Source organism: Chrysemys picta, chromosome 1 (genome assembly GCF_011386835.1).
Source record: "Chrysemys picta bellii isolate R12L10 chromosome 1, ASM1138683v2, whole genome shotgun sequence".
NCBI classification, from domain to species: Eukaryota; Metazoa; Chordata; order Testudines; family Emydidae; genus Chrysemys; species Chrysemys picta.
In genome coordinates, this window is record NC_088791.1 from 307,007,538 (window position 1) to 307,023,026 (window position 15,489).

At 42.3% G+C, this 15,489-nt stretch overlaps 2 protein-coding genes across 16 annotated transcripts in view; one reads left to right on the forward strand and one right to left on the reverse strand.

Annotated features, from left to right (window-relative positions):
* Positions 1-15,489, forward strand: part of N4BP2L2 (NEDD4 binding protein 2 like 2) — a 667,270-nt gene that overhangs the window by 315,508 nt on the left and 336,273 nt on the right. The window lies entirely within an intron of this gene.
* The window catches only part of FRY (FRY microtubule binding protein), a 402,818-nt gene that overhangs the window by 59,034 nt on the left and 328,295 nt on the right, over positions 1-15,489 (reverse strand). For all 11 annotated transcript variants that reach the window (XM_065594453.1, XM_065594448.1, XM_065594426.1 and 8 more), the window contains 5 exons: positions 12,881-13,488; positions 11,482-11,579; positions 11,217-11,387; positions 4,224-4,364; positions 3,506-3,685 (listed from right to left, as the gene is read on the reverse strand). In XM_065594453.1, coding sequence (XP_065450525.1) covers positions 3,506-3,685; positions 4,224-4,364; positions 11,217-11,387; positions 11,482-11,579; positions 12,881-13,488 — 1,198 coding nt within the window. The remainder of the gene's footprint in view (positions 1-3,505; positions 3,686-4,223; positions 4,365-11,216; positions 11,388-11,481; positions 11,580-12,880; positions 13,489-15,489) is intronic.

Here is a 15,489-nt window from a genome sequence, read left to right on the forward strand (position 1 = left end):
GTGAGCTGACACGCCAGGCGGGGGGTGGGGAGGGAAGTGCTGGTAACAAGCTATAATACACTCCAAAATCCATTTTGATAGCCTTTGGGTATAAATTGCAGATCCTTTTGATCTGTCTGCAAAAGAAATGTACAGTCTAGGGGATTTAAGGAATTATTTAGTCCTATGTAAATAACGCCCTTCTGACATCTAGAGTATGGAGTACAGTCTCCACGTTGGACTTGTGTGGTTTCAGAAAGAAAACTGTCAGGTAAATGATCTGATTCAGATGAAATTCAGAAGACACTTTAGGAAGAAACCTGGGACGTGGACATAAGGAACCTTATCCTTGTAGAGAACTGTGAAAGGAGGTTCTGCCATTAAGGCCCCAATCTCTCCAACTCTGCAGGCTGAGGTAATAGCCACTAGGAAGACTGTTTTCATAGACAAATTCGATAAGGAGCAGATCCATTCAAAGGAGGGCTTCCTGAGTCTTTTAAGAACCCAGTTAAAGTCCCAAACAGGGGTAGGGCCTTTAACCAGTGGAAAGAAATTTCCCACGCCTTTCGTTAACCTTACATTTTCAGGGTGAGAAAACATGGAGAACTTTTCAATAACAGTATGAAAAGCTGTTAGGACTGCCAGATGAATTTTGAGAGAACTAAGTGACAGCCCTGTTTTCTTTAACTGCAAAAGGTATTCCACAACAAGCAGAAGCGGGCCACATTGCTGGTCAGTGTCCTGGAGTTCACACAAGTGACTAAATCGTCTCCACTTCTGAAGTATTTCTAGTAGAATCTTTCCTGCTGTTTAATAATATGTGCTGTAGCTCTGCAGAACAGGATGACTCTAGCTCCACAAACCATCGAGGAACCACGCCTTGAGGCAGAGAAGGCTGAGATTGGGATGCAGCAGTCAACTGGTAGAGGAGTGGAGGAGTGACTAGAAGATGTATTGGTGGACAGAGAGCTAGCTGGAGCAGGCAAGGAAACCACGCTTGCCTCGACCACGTTGGGGCTATTAGAATGACTCTGATCCCATCCTGTATGGTTTTGTTCACCACTCTGAGGATCAAAAGCATCTGGGGAAAAGCATAAAACAGCTTTCCCATTCCCAGGGAGTAGGAAGGTGCTCCCAGGGAATAGTGACCTAACCCTCCCCTTGAACAAAATATGTGGCATTTTTTATTCACAGTTGTTGCAAAATGCACCACTTCTGGTAATCCTCAAATCTGAAAAATGCTGACCAGGACCTGGGGATTCAGCTCCCATTTGTAGTCTTGGGAAAAATACCTGCTGAGCGCATCAGCCATGACATTTTGTTTGACCGGAAGATACATTGTGAGATTCCTATGTGATGTTTTATGCACCAGTTCCATAACCTTATCACTTCAGCACAGAGGGAAGGGGAATCTCGCTTCCCCATGCTGACTGATACAGAACACACAGGCCATGTTGTCCATCATGATCCTCATGGATCTGTGCCTGATGAGAGGCAGAAAATGAAGACACCAATTTCTGTCTGCTGTGAGCTCCAGCAAGTTGATGTTGAGGGAGGTTTCCTGGGGTGATCATTTCCCCTGTACTGTGAGAGCATCCGTGGTTACCGTTGGTGTTGGTTGAAGAAAAGGAATGCCTGCCCCTACATTGCGATGAACCTTTCACCAGTCCAGGGAATGCTTTACCTGCTTGGGAACTGACATCTGCTTGTCTAGGCTGTGTTTGTTTGATGAGTAAACTGATGAGCCACCCCTTAGCACAGATGATCCATGCCTGCTGATGGGGGAGGAGGGGCACAACCCTAGAACAGCTTGAGTCACGACCCCCAGGCAAGGAGCAGCTCCTCCATGCAGCTCCCAGCTGTTCCTTTGCTCCTGTCTCTCTCTGCCCGGCACAGTTCATCGGCTCAGCTGCTGCGCAGGGAGAGGGCCCAGTCCACCATGTGACCAAGCAATCGGCGGGGGGGGGAGGGAGGGGGTATGTGACCCCACATGCCCCCAATGTGTCACCTCTACTTCTAGAAATAGCAAAGATGTAACCTCGCATGTTCGGACACAAAGGTACAAGCTGCCATGTAATCGAGGAGTTGCAGAGAATTTCTGACTCAAGTCTGAGGGCTCTTTTGAATAGTTCTGACAAGCTTTGATAATGTTACAAACTTGTCCATGGGAAGGAAGGCCTTGGCTACTAAAGAGCCAGGGATGGCCCTATAAATTGTATGTTCTGAATGGGAGTCAGTGTGGATTTTTCCACATTCATCTGCAGGCCCAAATCTAAGAACAGGGAAAGTGTTTTTTCGGGGCAGATGACACCTTGTGGTATGATTGATCCTTGGAGCAGCCGGTCACTGAGGTATGGGAATACTGTGATCGTCTGATTACGCAAGTAGGCAACCACCAATAGACCCTTTGAAAACACTCTCGGAGCCGAGGAGAGGCCAAACAGGATCTGACACTGAAAATTATCCTGGCCTATGAAAAAAATGCAGGAACTTTTTGTGAGACAGGTGTACTGCTATATAGAAGTATGTGTCTTAAAGGTCAAGAGCTGAAAACTAATCCATTGACTTTAGAGAAAGAATTATAGCTGCCAGAGTCACCATCCTGAACTTCTGAGACTTTATGATTTTTTTTAGGAGTCTGAGATCCAAGATTGGTCTCCACCCTCTGCTTTTCTATGGTATGAGGAAATATCTCAGATAGAAAGCTCTCCCCCTGTGCTGAGCAGGGACTGGTTCTACTGCTCCTAACCAAAGAAGGGAATTTAATTCCTGTCTTAATAGGGAGTCATGAGAGGGGTCCCTATAGATGGATGAGGAAGGGGAACAAGGAGGTGGGAGGGCAGTAAAATGGATGGTATAGCTCGATGTTATCACTTCTGTCATGCTGTCTGGAGTGACTCATGACCGAGAGTGCCAATCTCATGGTAGACTGTCAAAAGCAGAGCAGACACCCCAAAATAGTGGTATGTTCTATCATTAGATTTCACCAATCCAGGAACAAATGTGAACTCCTAGATCACTGTCAGAGTCTTACCTTGGAGTCACAGACAGTTCCCTTGGGCTCTCCAGTCTATCTTGCCACCCAAGCAAGCTGGACTTAGTGATACATATCACTTACACAAACAATCACAAAATATTCAGGTTGCCCCCAGTCCCAAGAGATCAGTCACTCATGCCGAGGTGGTTGAGAAGGAACTGAGGGTGGTTCGTCCATGCAGCCTAATATAGCCATGGTGTGAGGCACAAGGATATCAACGGCGCATATGTGGGCTGAACAGATGCTGCTAATGAAAATCTACAATCAAAGGTGTTCATGCACCGTAAGTGAAGCACCAAGAGGCACACTACTCAAAGAAGAACATGGTCTTCCCATATAGGTCATTAAGTTTAACTCTGGATCTAAAACAATGTTTTTAAGATAATGTCTTGAAATTTTCCCTGCTTCCCAATTCTTCAACTTTCATAAAGAACTAAGATGGAAATTAAGGTCTGAATTAGTAGAGTTTCCTTGTTATATATATAGTACCTCAGAAATATCGAAATGAAACTCCAAAGTTTTCCCTGGCAGTTCCTTTGAAGCACTGTTCCACACTCGATGTATTTCCATTTTTGAAAGATCACCGTGTTGATAGGAAGGTAAAACCAGGCTGGCAGAGCGAGAAACTACCAACTTCAAGATGTTCAAGGCTTCTCTCCAGTGAATGCTCTAGAAGTAGATATTGTTTTTGTCAAAACAAAGTGAAATAAGAATGTACATCAATTAACAATACATTTACAGCCATAATATTAATCATGAATCTTAACAAAGACGAAAAGTGATGACACAATTAAAGTAAGTTAAATATTGAAATCATTCATAGATTTTGGAATTCAGTACAAAATTGAGTTTTAGAAATAGTGCTAGTAGAATAAAGGTTTTTTTTTTTTTTTAAAGGAATGGACACTTATATAAATAACATCTGCAGTTAAACGAGAAGGAAAAAATTACAGGACTACCATCAACCCTCATACTTCAGAGAATTATCAGTTAGGTCAGGAAGAGATTTCTGCCATGGTATCATGGTACAGTTTTGCATTTACTTGCAAATAGATACATTATTATATATAGCAGATACAGAGGGAGAATATTGGACTAGATATTGTGTGTCAATGTGGTAATTCCTAAGTTCCTATATGAAAGTTTAATATTTCACAGTAACTACTGTTCAATTCATATTTTAATATAAGGAAGATGCAATATTTACCTGCACATATTTTTCAATTGTCTTTAACACTTCCATGTTAAATTGTTTAACAGGAATACCTGACAAGTCCATATAACTAAGAAGACTGTAGATCATCTGCAAGAGGGACTGTTGCATGCTGGGAAGGCCCTTTTCTAGTAGCTATGAAAAAACAAGTGAAAATAACTGGATTTTGAAAGGTTGTTTCTCAAATAAAACAGCACCAATATCAGTCATGTACAGACAGCATTTCCCTAGTTGAAAAACAATGATTTTAGAATTTCTTGTTACAATAATTAGTGATGATGTTACTAACAAGACAAACTACAAAAGGTAAATTATGGAGTCTGGAGCTAATTAACCATGTTCTGATAATGAAACAAAGCTTCTTGTCTGCCCATGACTCCTATTCTAAGCTATCCAGAAAGTCTGTACAAGGACAGAATAAGCTGGCAGCTGAAATTCAGAATTTAATTGAGAGAGACAGCCAATAAAAAATAGCCAAACATCTTTTTATTTTTTCCTTGGCTGGAAGTCTGAGGAAAAGGTTGAGGAAACACAGGCAGAAAGAATTAAACCACTGTTATTCAGACAGCAAATTATATTTACCCAATAAATTTTACTACCAATGCTCTCCAGTGATAGCTTCCATGGAAACACATATTCGCTAGGTAGGAAGATGGAATGCCTGGTCTCTCTCACAGTAGAAATTAATATAGAGATGAGCCTAAACTAACCCTATAGTTTTAAATATTCCCAAACTCTGGAATGTTTGTATCTGCATCCTGGAGTACAAGATCTTGATTTTGCAAACATGATTATGCTTAACCTGGCGAATGTGACTAGTTCCACTGGCTTCAAAGATTAGAGCCTTAAGGATTTGTGTGTCACATGAATAAGAAATTTCTGATCTAAAAATCTTTTGTTAGTGGCTTCTCTCCTCATTCGTTGCTAACAGGTAATACCTCTCACATGTGGAAGTTGGAGGTGGCCTAATGTTGTTGGAGGCTCTAGGACTAAGCCCCACCTTTCAGCTCTGGCTGCCAGAAAAGTTCTCCCAAAGCTGCAGAAATACTCCAGCAGTCAATTATTAGCATTAACACAACAATTTGATATAATATGTAAATAAACTTAAGATCATTATATGTCCAAGTCTCCTTTTAGAGAAAAATTTCAAATTTTACAAATTGTACTCCAGTCATTTCCCAGATTAGTAGGTTGGGTTCAATGAGGAGAAAAGCTCCTAGCAGAAAGAAAATAACCAGGTAAGAAATTTTTCATTCTGCAGCACAGCTTCCCTCCTCATTCACCAATAATGGGAAGTAGTGAACAATGAATCACAAAAGGGGGGAGGGGGAGGAACAGAGTTTTAATTATGATCACAGTAGAATAATAGGCAGAAACAAGAAATCCCCCCATATAGATTAAGAGCTGTATAATTTAAGGAATTATTTGGGAACTGACCCATCAACACTTTCCTACCAAAGGATGCCTCTGCAGGGGAATGGAAATCCACATTGCAAATCTTCCTCAGATTAGGCTCATATCATTTTACCCACAATGCCACCAGGGACTTCACAGAGTGAGCCCTGACTCCTTTGTAATTGGTTTTCTAGCATGCCAACTGGTGCAGGATTTTAACATTGCACCTATAGGAACACTGAGGTCCTAAAAACTTGGCATTTTGGACCGGATGAGATGAACAGGGTACAATTGGCATGTATACTCCATATGCTTGAAAAATATCTTTAGAACTCTAAGAATGCCCATATATGCCACAACCTTCCAAAGGGGTGCAAAGGAATAGAACAAAATGATGGGGGAACCCTATTTACCAGTAAATGTGGAAATAAAAACTCATCTGAAGAGAAAGGCTTCTGGAGCAGTACAAGTAGCTTTTTTCCTCATGACAACAGTAGTGTGGTTCTGTATGGACAGAGGAACTAATTCCAACCTTATCTTTTGGAGGTGATGGCAAGTAAAAAAAGCCAGCCACAGACTTGTCTAATCTGTTATTTTGATTAATTTTGACACCTGATGATACTCAGATAAGGAGTCTGATGTGCCTGTCTGAAGAATCCACTTTCCCCTGGTGCTTGGTTGTAGGACTCCAGTGAAACATCCTGGAGAATCTCTAGTGTAAATGAGTGGTTACTATTATTGTTTATATTATGGTAGCATCCAGAGCCCTGGACCCCCTATGGCTGGGCACTGTACAAACAAGATAACCCTTGCCCCAGAGAGCATTCCGTTTCTCCTCACACAGAAATGTAATTTGACCAAATCAATCATTGTAATTTCCTGGTTGAATTCTGTCTGGATACCAAAAAATATCTATTATGCTAATGGAGAAACTCTGAAACTACATTTCTCTTCCCATGCCCATCCTGTTAACTGTAAGTTGTCCAGGTCTAAATGAAAGAATTTGAGAGGACTGGTGTTTTCTGCAGGTGCAATGGAGGATCCTTAGTTGTCTATCAAGTCTGAAGTGCCTTCTGGGGCAGCGGTGGAGTGGGATGAGGTGGGACTTCAGTTCTGCTTTTTCCTCTTTTCTGCATCCTTTATGTGAACTGTCTTGAAAAACAGCATTCTTCTCTACCCAGGACATTATTTCCTTTATCACAGAGAGGTTCTGACCTCTGCTTATCCCTTGGCTTTGGAAGGAATATAAACACGCATGCTCCAGTCTTAAGCAAACCTCTAATGGGAAGTAAAAAGAAACTTCCCCTATGAACACCATAACTGCCCACTACAGGGTTTCTTGCACCTTCCTCTGAAGTGGCTAGTACTGGCTAGTGTCAGAGATGATCCTGGACTCAATGGACCACTAGTCTGAGTCCATGTGGTCACATTTATATGTTTTTGTACACACATTGATTTGATAGGGCTGTTGAAGAGGAGAACCAAAAGGATATATTCTGAGATTTTGGAAATCAGTCTCCAAGTATGCTCCCCATACTGCAAGACTTGCTTCCATAGTGCATACGTAAGGTGCTACAGTAAAAAATGGGTTGGTTTTCAGCATGTTGCTCATACTTACCTGCCCACAAAGGGATATTTGGATATGATCTGGGAATGACACCTAATTTGCATGGTCTCTGCTGAGTGGTTCCATGTATTTAGAAGGAATTGGAAGTACATTTTGAGAAAAAGCATTCAGGGGTTGACCCAGTGCATAGAACCAGCAATCTGAGCCACCAGAGATAACCATCTACAGATGACCACTGCCAAGCAATGGATGATGCAATCAAGTTTTGGATCTTTGCAAATCTTTACCGTGATGGTAAAATTATTACAAGATTCATGCCTGGGTATGAATCCGTTCAAGCAGCTGGCAAGCTATGAATGGGTCTCTTTCTCAGGACAAGACACTGATTGCTATATTGTCCCTGCCTGAGCCTGGCTGTGACTACTAACAGCCATTTCTTCTGACTCTGGGTGTAAAGGATAGAGCAGAAAGAAGAGTCCTGTACAGGAATTGAGAATTCACACAATTGCTCATTTTCTCTTTGTCATACTGAGGATTCTGTTGCTTTGGGAAGAAAATACATGCAGGTTTCATTAGGAGCTTCTACTCCAGATTCTTCCCTCTCTTAGGGGAATAGTCCCTTCATGAACACGTTTGGTGTTGACAGTGACCAGCGGATTGCTATGTTGGCTTTGGTAGTGAGGGTTGAGGCCTGTTTGCAATTTCAGCTACTAATTTCTCTAATGTTTTCCCAAAGAGCTCCTCGACTGTAAATCTGGATGCCTAAAATATCTGTTTAATATGATTGTTTGCTATTCATGAGCGTAACATGGCTTCTTTATAGCCACGGGGTTAGGAGACACTGCTCTTGTCACAAGTCACATCAAGGATCTGACCAGAATAGAAGCTGAAACCTCTCAGTCCATGCAATGAGTCACCAGCTTGCCATCAAGTCTATTTTCCTTATTAAGTACAAGACAAAGTTTTGGACTGAATGTCTACAGCTGAGGCTTTGAAATGTGCAATGTGTCCTCCTTGTTATGGCCTATGGAATCTTTTAGAAGGAAGTTCCGTTTTGAAGGTGTGACTATGTCTTTCACTGGTTCCCAAACTTTATGTTTTTATATAACATTTTGGTTTAACACTTTTTTCATGATGCATGTGTGACAACCACTCTCATGACTGACACATGGGGGATTGAAATGGGGAACCTCCAAAGCTAAAACATGATCTGCTACTGCTTGAGCTGAAGAGCCAAAGCTCTGAGGCTGGAGGCTAGAACAACTCACATCTTTTGTCCATTGGCAAAGAGGGTGACCTGAAACACACACTCATCAGTAGGTTGCACATGAGGAGTGCTTACCCAGGCTAATTATAGGTTGGAGGTAGCACCCTGTTCATCCTGGTCAAGGGATCCCTCAACCCAGGAGGGGTACTGGTACAAATACCTTCACTGTGGGAATAGTCTGCTAAACGGCCACAGGATCCTGAAAGGATGTCTGCTGCCTGCTCTCCAGGCACCCATGTTAGCTCTTTAGTAGAGATCTAGTATCACTTGTGACTTTACTCCATAAAACAGGAGTCAATTTGAACTCGGGAAGGGCTCTCTCATTTTCCTCCCTGTAATTCCATGATGATGCAGCTGTATGGGGAATGGAGTCTTTGCATACCTCTGTTCTGGTCACAGTCTGCCTAAGGTGCTTCTTATGCTTGCTGGGATTCTCTCAGAGACCCTTGTCACTCGGCATGCCCAGAACACCTTGTCTACTCTTGGCGAACACTTCATCCAGTTCTCTGCGATCCAAAAACTCGTTTTGACTCCACATTTTGTCACTCGGGTTCCTTTATTTGGCATACAGCAAAGCTATGCTGAATTGATCAAACTCAAGCATAGGAGGTGAGTATAGAGCATACCACACATCCAAAGTTACACAGAAAACCTCTTCCTTTATATATATTTACACAGTACATTTCACTATACAATATTCACTATACATTGCAACATTTGAGATTGGCTTGGTTACTTTGTAGGAACCAATCCCTGTACAGCATGCTCTGTCCAGGCACAGTTCATGTATAACCTGATCTTTACACTCCAAGTTAATCTTATCCATTGTCTGTAGCACCAGGGTGTTCCTGCTTATCTTAGTTAGCACAGACATCCTGACTCTCACATACGGCATCTTAAGCCCTAATTTACAACTTAACCTTCCATTCACCTTCCCAATCGGCCCACTAAGAAGTGAGGCAAGTTACTTATGTCATGCCAGGCCTACAATGCATTAGTGTGGAGCCAGAATACGGAAAGAGGAAGGGCAAAGAGAGAGACCCCTTCCTACCCATCAGATTCTTAACCCCATTCCTTGGCAGACTGAAAACTAGACAGGCACAATTCCCATTACACTGCAGCCTGAGTTAGGGCTGTGCAGGAGGAACAGGCTTCTCTGCTAGTTCAGACATGCTGCCGGGTAAGAAAGGGGCAGGGTACCTGCTACAGAGCACTGTCAGAGAACCCCTGTAAGCAGAGATGCCCCAGCAGCCACTTCCCTCTCAGGGTGGGGAGGAAAAGGAGAAAGATTTTAAACCCTGACATTTACTCCACTTGCTCATTAACAATCTGAACTGCTGCCTTACAAAGGGGATGCTTGCTTTTGCCTATTTGGAACTCGGGAGTCTCTGGCCTTTGCAAAAGCAAACCCTGAGCAGGCTGATAGGTGTTCCCCTCTCTATGGGAATTGTCATGCTCCTGGTTGAGCCTCCCATGATGGAGTTACAGCTTTGGGTGGGGGTTGAGGCCCTCCACACCTCTCCGACTCAAAGCCACATGTTCTGGTAGTGCAAGGGTCAGAGACTTTATGGCTACAGGGCACAGTTATCCTCTCTAGCCTGTAACCTGGCAGGGGGAGGGTCAGCTTGTGGCAGCAGGGCACAGCTTATGCTCTTGAGACTGTATTCCAGCAAAGCGGCAGCATGACAGAGCTTGACCTCTCCAGCTCACACCCTGGCAGAGTGACAGTCAATGGTTTGTGGCAGCAGAGCATCGTTTGCCCCTTGGCAGAGTGAGGATGATGGCTTGTGGCAGCAGGGCTCAGTTTATCCTGTGAGGCTCCTGGAAAGCTCCCTACAGCTCCCCCGCTGGACTTGGCTGGATGTTTGCAGGGCTTCTCTGCTGCCACAGTGGAGGGCAGAGGGTGCTCACTAGAGAAATGTTGAACTGGAGAAGCCAGAGGATTAGAGCCTTAATACTCCACTGATTCCTCACCTCAAGGGAGAGAGAGAGGAGCTAGAAGCAAAGTGAAGTCATGCATGGCAACAAATAAACATGAAAGTTATAGAACAAAATAGTTGGGAAAATCTGAAGGGCCAACTTGTTCTGCTGCCAGAGCAGAAAATCTGGTGGCCTGAGCAGAAGAATGGGGCTCCAGCTTGGAGTCTCCAGCAATATTAGATGGACTCTGAATTCTGCAGGCAGGTGGTATTACCCATTACTGATGAATGAGGAGAGAAGCAGTGAAGAAGAATTGGTGTCTCTGGAGTTAAAAGAATGTGTTTGGATCCATTAGGCATAGACATTTATAACAAGAAATGGATCGTTATGTAACAAGTGATTTAGGTTAGATTGTGCAGTTCTTATGTCCCACTGAAAGAAATGACAGAAAATACTATCTCCTGTAAGTGCTCACCAACACGAGTAAGGGTTGGACAATCTAGCCCATAATTATAAACTATAAAAGGCTGACAAATGCATAAGGTAGTTACACATTCTTTCTTTGTACTCCAGTTCTGGGTGTAGTGGAAAACCCTATTTATCCACGGCGAGCACAGCTTTAATAAGTAATCAACTTGAGGACTTTACTTGACTTTGAATATGTTTTGCATTTAGTGTTTAATTTTTTCAAAAAAGCATAAAGCAAAATTCTGCTCTCATATCTGCACTGTGAGTAAGAACAGAGGATAGGAGATCTGTAATGAATATCCAAGAGGCTTTAGCCCTTCAGTTTGTCTGTCAATAGAAGATGGAAAACTGTTTGGTTTTAAAAACTTACCTCAGCCAAATATGTAACCATACTCAGGGTAATGTCAGCAAATGCTTCATGGAGGTAACGGCAAACAACATTTACCCATGTAGCACAGTCTCTTGTATAGCTGTGAGTTTTATAAAGGGTCATTACATGTGCAAGATTTGATAGCTTGGGGTTCTTTTCTTCCAGACAAACCTAATTAAATATGAATGTCACATTATGTTAAGAACAAGTCAAAAATATTCACAAGACTTAATATGATGTACAATGTACTAAATAAGTTTCCTACCTGAGCAATTCTCTCTGCTATATCCTTACAGAACTGGTTTGGGCTATCAAAATGTTGAATTAAATGAGGCAGGAGACACAAGACATTCAGTGGGAACCCTGGTACAGAACAATATAGTACAAAGTGGATATTTGATGAGAGGACAGGAATATTAGCTGTCTTTTAAGCAATATTTTGCTGGCAGCTATAATCACAAAAGTACTTTACAGTGATGTTATATAGACTCTTTCAAATTGTTCAGGCCCCATATTTCACCTTAAGACTGTTATATCAGATTAAACATAAAATCTATTAAATATATGACAGTGTGATGGTGTCATTACAAAGAATGGGACTGATTCTGCAAACATTTACTACCATACAAAATGCTTACTACCAGGTATAATCTCATGGAACTAGTAGTAGTAAGCGCTGCTACTAATCGTAAATGTTTGCAGGATCTGGCCCTACACCCTAGTATGCAACATTCCATTAATACTAGAGGCATTTTTTGTATAATATATACTGCTAGTATGTGGTAAGAAAAGGAGGAGGTAAATAAAATGTTGGGCCTGATTCTCAGCCCCATTTCTCTACATTTTATACTGTCTGAGTGGGGGGGGGGAGGGAGAAGGGGGGGGAGTAAGATGGCTGCAACTGGCCACCTGAGAATTCCCCAAGTCAGGGGAATTCTGAATTGGTATAAAGCTAGTGGAGATGCAAAATTCAGATCTAAGCCACACAGTTCTTCCCAAAGTATGGGGGTGTTTGGATAAAATATTCTGGTTTCAGACCTTGAGTAGTGAGGATTCTCATTCATCTGAATATAGCAGCCCCTCCCCAGCCCAAGAAAAAAGAACTTGAGGCTTTATCATAGAAATACTGAGAAAACTTCATAGGCCCTGCTAGGTTCTATAACTAGAAATGAAATGTGAAAGAATATTCCTGTACAAAAATGACACCTTTCCTGCTCCCCTGATATTGAATAGGTGTACTGAGACCTCAGACTATCATGCTGATCAAAACTATCTCATTGTTTCCTTGTACTCCCCCTGTCTGTTCTGTATCCATCTGTTGTCTCTTGTGTTATATTTAGATTGCAAGCTCTTTGGGATAGGGGCTGTCTTTTTGTTCTTTGTTTGTACAGCGCCTAGCACACAGGAGTCTTGGTCCATGACTGGGGTGCTGAGGTGCTATGATATTACAAATAATAAATAATAGTAATAGCAAAAGAATTTCCCTTTAGTTGTTTCTTTATGCATTCATTTAAAAATGCATTACAATTTGTACACACAAAAATAAATGTATATTCCATAAGGTGAATAGATATTTTTAAGGAGCATAGTGAGGTTTTCATATCAAACAAACTTAAAAAGAATTTCATAATCAAAATGTGAAAGACAGAAAAAATGGTCTTTACCTATAATTTGAGAGGAATCCACCATGGATACTCGTGACACTGGTGTCAGCAAACTGAAGAGCTGTAACGTGAGGTCAGTGGTGGTAAGAGAAGTGAATCCTTTAAGCAACAGCTGTTGCAGCCCCAAGAAATCTGACCATTTTAGCTGTCCTTGTAACTTTTCTAACTTCTCCCTATTTTCAACTTTATCCAGTGGCAAATAAGCTAGTAGTTTATTCAACAATCGTAAAGCCATCAGATACTCAAATTCAAAATCAGATTCCATCAAAGCTACAGCAACCCAGAAGATGGTGGCCAACAGGTTGGTTGGATTATTAATATTAGAAGGATCAGTGAGGCTGTCTTTTAGAGAGGATGAGCTCCTGGTTTTAGAGGAGAGGCCTTGCTGGGTGCATGCCTGAATTCTATCTAGTGTGGCACTGCGTGGTGGATCTGAGGATCTGTCCACAACACCAAACTTTTTGGGTACAGAAAAGCTCCTCTGGTGTCTGCTTCGTTCAGCAGTGGCTGTATTACCACTTACAGCCCCAGGATTCACGTTCAGTTGGCCCGTACTCTTCCGATTTGCAGTCAGTTTAGTGCTTGATGTTAAGTCTGGTGATGATGAACTAAGCAAAAAAATAAAATAAAATAAATGGGATTTTATTATATCACAAAGCAGAAATGTAGAAAATAAATTAATACAAATAAAAAGGAAGTAAACCGAGAATTTATCAAAAGATAAACAGTAAAAAAAAAAGTAAACAAACACCATGCTATCTGTTTTACCCTCCCACAGATTTCTCCACTATTATTTATATTACCTAGAGGCCCCAACTGAGAACAGGGCCATATTGTGATAGGCACTGCACAAATACAGAGTAAGAAACAGACTTTGCTCTGAAGAGTTTACAATCTAAATAGACAAGGAAGAATGTAGGGGGAAGGGCAAATGAGGGGTGAAGTGACTTGCAGAAGGTCATGCTCTGGGTCAGTGGTAGTGCTGGGATTAGCACTCAGGTCTCCTGAATCTCAGTACCCTATCCACTGGACCCGCTGCAGGAGTTATTTGGCATAAGTCACACTTGTGGAATTACTGGCAAATTGACCCTGTGGAGGGAGGAGTATTGGTCACCATGGGTGAATGTATGCAGCCAAACCAATGGTTGGTAAGCAGAACCTTAGAGATGTTGCATTATAATTAATGGAGATATCCCATCTCCTAGAACTGGAAGGGACCTTGAAAGGTCATCAAGATCAGCCCCCTGCCTTCACTAGCAGGACCAAGTACTGATTTTGCCCCAGATCCCCAAGTGGCCCCCTCAAGGACTGAACTCAACCCTGGGTTTAGCAGGCCAATGTTCAAACCACTGAGCTATCCCTTATCCCTACAGAGGGCTGTCATGGAGCTATCAGGGCTCCCCTTAGAAGTACTGTTCCCTTAGGATCCATGGTGCTACCCTAGACTCCTTTCAGTGAAGCTCACTGGAGACTTAGCTAGAGTTTCAAAGAGTTACAACTGCCACATGGATTACCACTTGGAATTCCATGCAGCCCTTATTAACTATTTATATTCTAATAGCACCCACAGTGTTTAGGTATTGTTCAAAGACAACAGTGAGACCCAGTCTCTGTTCCAAAAAGCTTATAACCTAACAATTTACAGTTCCAAGGGAAGCTTGCTGTACAGAAAAGCTACTTCCCAGCTCCCTCCAATCTCACCTCTGAAATGCTCTACTTACAAAACTGCAGAATCCCTACTCTATGGTATTCTCACAGAGGGGCTTACACAGTCACTAGGGGCAGGAAAGAGAATGGTGTTATCCCCTTCCTTCCACAATTTGGGAGCATTTCTGTTTCATTTTGCTCCCTTCTGAACTGTGTAGTCAAGAGGAACATGTGGCCCTTGGTTTGGAATATAAAAGACTATAATATATTGCAACAGCACCACCCTGGGAATTTTACCCACAAATTTTAATGTTGCCTGAAAAGCTTTAGAATTTAAGGAGATCCCTCCAGGGGCACACCCAGCTCCTACTATTGCTAACTGACATCACAGATAGACATTAGCCTCCCCTTGGTGCACAGATCTGTCACTGGTTGTCCTTTAGAAAGAGGAAGGCTTGCCATCCTCTCAACCTTGGAGGCCCCCCTGTGAGTTCAAGGATGCACAGCTGAGAAGGGCTGGGGGTGAGAACAAGAGCAGGGGGTGCATACTGTTGGACATCCTCAAACCTGAAAGGAAATCTGTGTGGCCTTTTTTCATATTGTGGAGCCCCTTTTCATAGGAGGCTTCACAGACATCTGCTTATGGAGGTTGTCAATGAAGGGGAAACATAAAGCAAGTGCAGAGGCATTGGGCCTCCTGAGGACCCCTTAGGATACCTAAGTTCTGAAGACAGAATCCCCTATTTGTTCCACAAAGGGGAGAAATCCTGCCCATTCATGCAGTGATTTGGGAAATATTTAATTAGGGGAACCGTGAGTTTTCTCACAGCAGGGAGTGATCTGAACCCCCATTGCAATATTCTAAGCAAAGTAAATATTGTTTCCATACATCTTTTCAAGACTATGTTAGTTACAAAAGCAGAATGTGGAATCCTAATGTTATTTGTTTAAAGAGGACATTA